The sequence below is a fragment of the Parasteatoda tepidariorum genome, chromosome 6, assembly GCF_043381705.1.
Source record: "Parasteatoda tepidariorum isolate YZ-2023 chromosome 6, CAS_Ptep_4.0, whole genome shotgun sequence".
NCBI lineage: Eukaryota > Metazoa > Arthropoda > Arachnida > Araneae > Theridiidae > Parasteatoda > Parasteatoda tepidariorum.
This window is the reverse complement of record NC_092209.1, coordinates 80,028,888-80,039,118: the sequence shown is the minus strand read 5'-3', so window position 1 is coordinate 80,039,118 and position 10,231 is coordinate 80,028,888. Positions and strand designations below refer to the sequence as shown.

Below are 10,231 nucleotides of genomic sequence, written 5' to 3'. Positions count from 1 at the left end.
ATAGATAGATAGATATATAGATAGATAGATAGATAGATATTTTATGAATATATAATAATTTGAGAGATAGGCATTGTTTTCGTTACCTTTGCTTTGAATTAACATGAGTACGTCAAAAGTTTCTCTTTCAGTGACAATGTCATTAACGAATATTTTAATTTATTTTGTCAATTTGAAGCTATTCTTTCTTTTTGTAGTAACAAATAAATTGACGGTTACAAAAAAATAGGTAGAGATCCAATACAACAAATTCTAAGAGATAAGTTTTTCTTATAACTGACGTGTTTATCTCAATACTGGATGCCGTTGCATTTGTGCAACACTTTATAGAGCTGTAATGAAAGTAGCTTTTCGAGAGTAGTTTTTTTTTAAATTTTGCTATTGATTTCTCCATAGTTTTAAATTCAATATTTTTATACGATATTATTTATTACTACAATCTAATCTCGAAAAGAAACGCGCATTTGAGTAATCCCTTTTTAAAGTGTCCGATTCGCATGATTTCGTCGTCGATCTAAATTTTTTTTTTATTGTGATGATTATTGTAAAATGCGACGAAGGAAATAATTAGTGCATCCCCCCGCAATAAAATGCTAGAATATCACCCATAATATTAGAATAAAAAATTATTACATTTCAATTAAAAAAAATTATATGTAGTTTTCTTATGATTTAAACATAGCTCTTTTGCTATTTTAAATTAGTAACATTTATGTTTGTTATTATTAAAAGTATCTTGCAGAAAGATATTAGTGTTAGAAAGCTCGATAAAATTCTGTCACAGTGAAAGTTGAGCTAAGATTCTTTACATAAATTTGAATGTTAATTAACAATAAGTTAATAAAGTTTTTTTCCCAATGCCTACCCGTGTCAACATCCGTCGATTCAGTCATATACAAGACGATTTTGTTGGTCTCTCTTTCAGGGGCACCATATTAGGTGGGCTAACGTCGTTCCCATAGTGAGGACAGATAGTACAGAGAAGGAAAGAACACCCATGCCTTGCCCGGGATTCGAACCTAGAATCTCTCTGATGCAAGGACAGTTCCCTGCCCCCTACACAAACCGGTCAGCGGTTAATTAAGTACAAAAGCCGCATCGCACATCAAATTAGTTGAAATATAATTCTTTCTCATCTACTCAATTTACTTAAATTAATTTTTTTTATTTGTTTATGAATTTTATTGTAACCGTGATATATTTTTGTTTCGTGTGCCTGGCAACTTTGATCCGTAATTAATTTGTTTATGTTCCACGTGACTTTGTGCCTGTCTTTGTGTTGAATCTCTGTGTAAATATATAGTGAAAGAATTGAAATCTTTGAGAAAGAATCGTTGTTAAAGAATTTAGAATGTGTCATTATTAAGAGAATTGATACTTTACGGGCTTGGTATACTCGAAATAGAAGGGAAAACAGTTGCTAACGTAAACAAATGCCACGTTTCAACAACCCACACTACGTCACTTGCATGAATTCCATTAAGGCTGCAGTTAAAGATTTTTTTAAAAAGAAATCTACACTTTTAAAAACAAATATCACGAAACAAAAAGAAATAAAAAAAGTTCTTTTAAATGCTAAAAATTGGCTAGACGTAACACTTACTGAGGAGTAAGGTATTTTGGGTGTATATATAGCAGATTCAGTTATATCTACTGTATTATTTAGAAACTGAGCAATTAATTAATTGGCTTATTGAATATAGGAAAGAAAATTGGGTATAATATAAAAAAAAAACACAACTACTTCCACTTAGTTGGAATAACATTTACCATGACGCANTATTTTGGGTTGATATAACAGATTCAGTTATATCTACTGTGTTATTTAGAAATTTAGCAATTAATTAATTGGCTTATAGAACATAGAAAATAAAAATGCAAATGTGAAACTGATATCATTTATAAATTATTCCTCCATGAGATCAGACCTAATTTTATTTTCCAATTTTAATATATTAATCATAATTTATTACCAGAGAATATTAATCAGTATTAGCTTTTATTAAAGCAAACGATAGAATATTCCTCTAAAATTAAATATCTGTGAAAATATGTTCGACGATAATCCTTTGAAGCGATATTACCGGGAATGTTCCACAGTTGTATGCATGATATTGGGAGGGTAAACTGGAATAGATTTTTCACAAATAATATGAATCGACCTCTCAAAATCAATAAAATGGTTTCCTATTAACTTGGTTTGAAATCAAACAAGTTTTATTTCTTTATGAATGGCAACAACCACGCGTTTTATCCTATAAAAGGAATTCGATTACTAGGTTTTAAAAACACGGACCAATGGGATAAACGATAAGAGAGGTCATGTGGTCGGAACACGAAAAAAAGAAAGAAAGAATTGAAATTACGAGATAACTTTTCGAGAATGCTAATTTGCATCAGGGAGTAAGGGATAAAGAGAGGAATGAAGAATGAAGTGTTCTAAATCAATTTAGTCGTTCTATTTTCTGGTATAAAAGCCTTCTAAAAGTTCTTTTCTTTTTTTGTTTAATGTTACAGGTTAAATTGCGATTATTGATTTTCCACTACAATTAATTGCCTCAGAATAAAACGTTTTTGAAATAAGTACCTGTACAGTGCCTGGACAAATTATTCGACGCACTGTAAGATCCCATGTGAAATCGTTATTATCAGGTGATACTTTACAGCTTTATTGTTTTTATGTGACTGAAACCGGTTTGCACTTGCTTACGTTCGTGTATCAATTGGTTAAATTAGACGATAAATAGTATAAATTCGACGACTGGATAAATTAGAAGATATATTATTTAAATATAGAATATTTATTATATCAAGCATTATATTAGTATTTTATAATAATTAGATCAAACTATTAGACGCACTGTAGTTTTTTAATAATGACATGTTTTGCACGAGTTTATAGGCAATACTCTTATAATTAAACATACATGCAATGCGTTCTTACAGAGGAGATTTTTTATATATTTCCAATGTGTATTTATTTTTAACGTATTGGATTACAGTGTTAACCAATTGATACAGGGGCGTTAACAAATGTAAACCGGTTTCAACCGAGTAAAAACAATACAGCTGTATAGTGCCACCTGATAATTATAATTTTACATATAATCTTATAGTGCGTCAAATAATTTGGCCAGGGACTGTAGATAGTAACAGAGGAATTCAATTTTTTCGATCAAACTATTTGTCGGCATCGATCTAAGATTGACGTGTAACCAATCAAATCTTATTTAACATTCTATAATTGTCTTAACTATTTGCGCATTTAATAATAACTATAATTCAATATATTATCATATAGATTTTGAGAGCCGTGATGGCTCACGGGATAGCGCGCTCGCATTCCAGGGTAGGTGAACAGGGGTCGAATCCCAGCAATGGCTGGTCGATACGAATTCCGCATCCGGCTTGCGCCGACCTCAGTGCTGACGTAAAATATCCTCAGTGGTAGACGGATCATAAGTTGGAGTCCCCTTGCCGTCAGGTTAACCGTGGTTTTCCTCTTCGTGTAATGCAAATGCGGGTTAGTTCCATGAAAAAGTCCTCCACGAAGGCAAATTTTTACCAATACTTGAACCAGGAGTTAGTTTCATTGTCTTCTGGATTGGGTTCAAAATTACAAAGCTACGGAGGTGAACATTAGCAGTCGTAAACCTAAAAAATTGGGTCTGCTGTTCAACGACGGTTGCGAAATAAAATAAAATTAAATAAAATAAAGATTTTGAAGAGTTTATTAATGACTTGGTCATGAACGAGCTTTTTTTTTCCAAAGCTAAGTTTAAAAAGTGGTCATGAACATTTTTTTGCTCCTCAATAAATCTGTCTTAAAATTGCAAAAATCAATCTATATTTTTTATTGATGATGGCTAAAATGTTTTTTTTTTCGTTAAAAAAGTAGCGCATTTTTAAGATTTGCAGCGTTCGAAATATAATGAGCAGCCCAAAAGGTAGCGGGTAGCCCAAATTCGATTTTCAATAGCGGGGACTTTTACAAGTAGCCCAATCCACTACTTGTAGCCCATCTGGCGACATTGTTTGGAACTCAAAGTTATTATTTTCATTATCAATTATCATTTAGCCCGCTGAATCATAGCCACCGAGTGTCGCCAAATCGCCAAGGTTGTCACCAATTCGGCAAAAATGTAACCAGTTCGCTAAAAATATTGCGAAATATTTTTAGCCAAGCTTTTAAAATATTGGCCAAGCCGGAAATGCATTGGACGTTATTTTTTCTCTAAATTACGTTAGAATTTCGCGAGGTTTTGTAATTTTTCTACTTAAACTAATTATTTAGTGGCCGAATGAGACATTTAAGAATATAGATAAAGAATATAAACAAAACTATAAGCATACTCACAACTTCTTAACAATATTTTGAATAGAGATACGCTTTTTTTGAAACACCAATAACAACATGTTTCGAACCTATTTTCAGTTTATTCCATATAGAACTTCTTTCAAAAACATCTAAGGATTCAATGTTGTGCGTTTATGAACAGCAATGTTTGTATTTCTTTTTTACCTACATCGAAAATTAATAAAATGCTTCCTATTCTTAAATCTTCTTTGTCGAATCTTGTTACTCGTATCCTCTTCCGTATTGTATTTCTTCTTCCAAAAACGATTCTTTGAAATGGAAGTCTCAAATACGTTCACGATATCGGAAACTAAAATTATTTGTCCGTAAAGTAACAGAGCGAAAGGATGTTTTTTCCTGGCTTCCGAAGATACAGCGTTGAAAGAAAAAAGAATATTTAAGTACTTCCGGAAACATTAATGATAAACAAAATAAAACTTACTTCATAAAGAACCTAGAACTAAAACTTATTTTATAGTCTTAGTTTCTAGGTTTAGTTCTTATTTCATACAAAATAAAACTTATTTCATAGAGAAGCTTCAGTTAAAAGTGTTAGATTTTACTTTTTTAGAAGACAAATTTAATTTTTTGTTGTTGATGTAACAGCATCTCTGTAAATTAGTTTAGGTGGATCTTAGTCTAAAAAAAGCTTTTTACCCATTTGCAAAATGGTTCTTGTTCTTGGTTTGATGGCGTGCGTGCTTTATTTGGACGTCATCACACTTTTCAACTATGTTCAAGAGTAAACAGTGCGCATGCGTATTCATTGCATGCGTTGCTATGGCGACCGCTGATGTTTGATAATTTTTTTAGAATTCTTTTTTTCTTTTTCTTTTTACGAGCAGTCATACTTAATGTATTTACATAATAATAATTTAAAGTATTTTTATATTCTTTTTATTATTAACTTATAATTACTGTCTTGACGCTGAATTTAATATAAATATGAATATTGACCAACGAAGGAGACGTCTTCAAGCACGTATATTGCCAGGATTCGAAAAACAATCCTACGGCAAACCCTTTGAGACAGTTTTTACAACCATGATTTAAAATCTTGTGGTGTTTTTCGGAGTTAATCCGGAAAAGAAAAAAAAAACGTTTGACCAATATGAAACCAGTGATGGTAATAAAGTGTTCACAATTTTTTAATTGTTTAGTTGGAATTAAGTTCCTTTGTTGTAAAATTATTTGCGATAAGGTTAGTTAGTTTTTGGTTAAGGCTGTTTCATCTTTGAAATAACGTACACGAGAACGAGAATAAGTACAAGAATAACGTACAAGATATGTCTTGTTTGTTATTCTTGAAACAAAGAGTGAGAAACAAATTAAACAGGATAACTACCTCTACCTTAATAAGTTTGAGTAAAAGTGTCATTCAATATCTAAAAATTTGTCGAAAATATACGACAAACCTGATTAGGATTTTCTAGTTTAGTTAGGCCTGAGGAAATCAGTATGCCTCCAGTGGATTCCTTCGCACGTTGTACGGTAATGAGACTGCAGATACTCTTCCCAGAAATGGTTATCATCCAAACGCCAACTCTGTTGAGTTAACTCCTTCGGAAATCCACTCACTCCACGAAAGTAATTTACTCTCAACTTGGCGCCTCCCACCAGTTCATAACTTTTACGTTGCAAAGGGTCTAAGCCTGTCTCTGTTATGCAGCTGTCCTAGGCCTGTAAAATCGGCCATGGTGAGATTCAGAGGTGGTCACTTGAAAATTCAGAATGGGGAAAAGATTTTTTCGGTCCCCCAAAACGAATAAAGAGTTTATTTTAAGCTTCCTACTTTTTAAAAACCAAATATCGGTAGGGTGTAAAATCCGTCAGTTTTATGTTAGCTTCTTCATTAATCTATCGTATGAACACAATCTATATTTCGTAAATCCACGGTTTTCTCGGCGGGTATTCAGCTGAATTTTCGCAATTACGGTGGAAAAATTCGGCCCATCAAAAGTGTGTATTTTTACATATCGCAAAATGCGATATGTTTACAAAAATACAGGCTTCTGATTAGCTTAATTGAGCCATCGTAATTGCGTAAATTTAGCACAACTCCGTCCACCGAATGTCAGCAAGAATATGAATTTTTCACAGCTAGATGACAACAAATACTTCTTAATATCATACCTCTTAATATTTAACAAATACTTCTTAATATCATACTTCTTAATATTTAGCAAATACTTCTTAATATCAAACTTCTTAATATTTAACATATACTTCTTAATATCATACTTCTTAATATCATACTTCTTAATATTTAACAAATACTTCTTAATATCATACTTCTTAATATTTAACAAATAATTCTTAATATCATACTTCTTAATATCATACTTCTTAATCTTTAACAAATACTTCTTAATATCATACTTCTTAATATTTAACAAATACTTCTTAATATCTTACTTCTTAATATTCAACAAATACTTCTTAATATTTAACAAATGCTTCTTATTATCATACTTCTTAATATTTGACAAATACTTCTCACTATCATACTTCTTAATATTTAACACATACTCCTCACTATCATACCTCTTAATATTTAACAAGTACTTCTTAATATCATACTTCTTAATATTGAACAAAGACTTCTTAATATCATACTTCTTAATATTCAACAAATACTTCTTAATATTTAACAAATACTTCTTAATATCATACTTCTTAATGTCATACTTCTTAATATTTAACAAATACTTCTCACTATCATACTTCTTAATATTTAACACATACTCCTCACTATCATACTTCTTAATACTTAACAAATACTTCTTAATATCATACTTCTTAATATTTAACAAATAGTTCTCAATATCATACTTCTTAATAGTTAACAAATACTTCTTAATATCATACTTCTTAATATTGAACAAAGACTTCTTAATATCATACTTCTTAATATTCAACAAATACTTCTTAATATTTAACAAATACTTCTTAATATCATACTTCTTAATATTTAACAAATACTTCTTAATGTCATACTTCTTAATATTTAGCAAATACTTCTCACTATCATACTTCTTAATATTTAACACATACTCCTCAATATCATACTTCTTAATATTTAACAAATAGTTCTCAATATCATACTTCTTAATATTTAACAAATACTTCTTAATATCATTTTTTAAATATAGAAACGCATTGCATTCCATTCCAAAAGTGTTGAAAACGTTTAAAAAGTTATTTTTTTTTTATTTCTGCTATAGTTTTCAAACACATCGAAGTATTAGTTGCTTTCGGAAAAAGTAAAGAAAGAAATCGATCAAGAAGTATCTCGGTTTATTACAAAAAAAAAAAATAAATAAAATAAGGAAAGGGTTTCTTATTTCATGGTGAGGAAATACATAAGCTGCATGAGAAATACAAATAAGGTATGTATGAGCGTCACCATCATTTATGAGTGTATCTTCTTTCTAACGTGACAGAAAATGATGAGGATATAAAAGAGGGAGAGCTGCTGATGTGACGGTTTTCTTTGGTTATGAGATTCTATTGATGGTAAAACAATTCTTTCTTTTCTGGGACTTATAGCGAAGAAAGTCGCAGTTAACAATTTAACAAAACTATCCCAAAGTTACACACAAAGGGACAAAAAGCTGTAATTCGCACGAATTAAAAAATTTCTTGAAAATTTCTCTCCTTTTGGATTTTAATTCAATTCTATTTAAATCTACCTCATCGACTTAGTTTGTATTAATTAAGTATTTTAATCAAGTATTAAAGTATTTAATTCAGTGTAGTAATTACGTATTTAATTAAATAAGTAATTAAGTATTTAAAATTTGCACAATTCAGTGGATATACGTACAGAGCGGTATTTGTTGAGTTTGCACGCTATGACCCGAACAGTTAAAACTGAGTGTTCCAGATAAGATATGTAATAAGATGTAAGATTTGTGTCGCGATGACTCAAGGGATAGAGCATTCGCCTTCCAAATAGGTGTACGGGGTACGAATCCCTGGAATGGCTGGTCGTTAGGATTTCCATATCCGGCTTGCACAGGCCGCAGTACTGCCGTGAAATATCTTCGGTGGTAGCAAAATCATAGTGGTAACAAAATCATGGGTTAGAGTCCTCTTGCCGTCAGGATAACCCTGGAAAGTTCTCGTGGTTTTCCTCTTCATACAACGCAAATGTGGGTTAGTTCCATCAAAATGTCCTCCACGAAGGCAAATTTCTCCTAATACTTAATCCGGGAGTTCCCTTGTCTTCTGGATTGGGGTAAATATTTCAAAACTACGTAGTTGAACATTAGTAGTCGTAAACTAGAAAATTGGGTCGGCTGTTCAACGACGGTTACAAAATAAATGACGTATAGGCTCGTTTATTCTACTTTTTAAGTAGATTTTTTTTAATTCATATATATAAAAGAAAATTCGGCGACAGTTATTTATGTTTATTTAAGGTAAATGTATGTTTTTGCTTCTAATTTTATGTGAATGGTCATTCAAGTGATCTATTAAGTGTGACGTTAGTGTGACGTCAGCAAAACGTCATTATGGACCTGAAGGACAATACTTTAAAAAAAAAAAAGCTTTAAAAAATAATTTTTAATCCTTTTAGGATGAAAGGTTTGAAACTGCAATATTTTTACTTTATTGACAAAAGGTTTTTAATACAAACATTTTCGTGGCAATAAAAACAAAATTCTGACACGAGTTGGTCGTAAGGTTACACGCTTTCTGGATATACTTTTGTCGATTGTGCAAGACGAAACAGGTTGATGTTTTGCCTCAAAGCAAAGTGCTTTAATGATTCCTGGCTGAACATAAAAGCGCACATCATTAATTTTGCACGCAGCTTTAAACTCAAGATAAATTGGCAAAAATTCTTTCATTAAAAACGCTTCCTATTAATAATCCTCTCTTGGGTATTAACCATCCTTCACTAAGTTGTGAGGATGGTTCTAAGAAGTACACTTTTTGTAATTAAATCAAAGTGATTCCGTAATTCGGATTCATCTTAAAGTTTTATTAAATTTCCTACGCATGAGTAGACTGGCTGATGTTTATCTAGCGATCTTTTTATTTATTTAAATTGCTCATCAAACTCTAATATGTTTAACTTTCTGGGTTCTTCACTCCTCAATTTTAAAAATGGCACTAAATCTAGCACTTTTGTAAAAATGAAATTAATATTTGCATTATTCGGAATTGTTAATTAATTTAAATTATTTTTGTCTCAGTGGAAAAATTGCCAATTTTTAAAAAAGTTACATGCATTTTAATTATTTACGATGTTTGTTTGCCAATCTTTACGGCAATGCAGTTTAAAACTTAAGTTTTGTAACTGTCTCTTTTTTTATTCTCTCTGGCGAAAAGCTACCGATAGGAGACAAAAGATGTCGAAAATTTTTTTTGTTGCAGATGTTTTTAGTTTCTGATTTGAATTTTCAATCATCTAATAAAAATTCAGGTGTGAAATATATTTCAAACGAGAAAGTAGTATCTTATAAGATATTAAAGCATTTGGTGAAGAAATCTTTGTTTTTTTTAATCACTTTAATCTTGAGAATATTTCATTAAATTATGCAAAAGTTTAAAAAAATTATATCTAAATTTCTTTTCTAAAGTGAATATTAATTTAAGAATTCAGTATAACTTGAAGAGATTCTATTATATGATTATTTAGCTATTAGAACTTAGTTTGATTAGACTAAAAAAAAGATATTGCTTATAATAATATTTTCTATTTTACTTAATAGTTTTGCTTATTAGAGCATCAGAAACAAAGATATGTAAATTTTGCTAGCAAAGAGTTTTGTTAGAAATGATCGTTTATGTTTCCAGTATGGTTACCTTTACCTTAAGCACTGTAAAAAATGGATACTCAAATATTACAAAATATTCTTCGTT

General features: G+C 30.6%; 1 protein-coding gene across 1 annotated transcript; it reads right to left on the bottom strand.

Moving 5' to 3' along the window:
• Positions 1-6,768: 6,768 nt before the first annotated feature.
• LOC139425853 (small ribosomal subunit protein uS4c-like) lies at positions 6,769-7,527 on the bottom strand. The gene has a single exon (XM_071181864.1). It carries the CDS (start codon positions 7,525-7,527, stop codon positions 6,769-6,771), a length of 759 nt encoding a protein of 252 aa, XP_071037965.1.
• Between the last annotated feature and the right edge of the window lie 2,704 nt (positions 7,528-10,231).

Coding starts and splice junctions, on each gene's coding strand:
- LOC139425853 (XM_071181864.1), bottom strand. CDS start 7,527: ATGGAATGCAATGCGTTTCTATATTTAAAAAATGATATTAAGAAGTAT.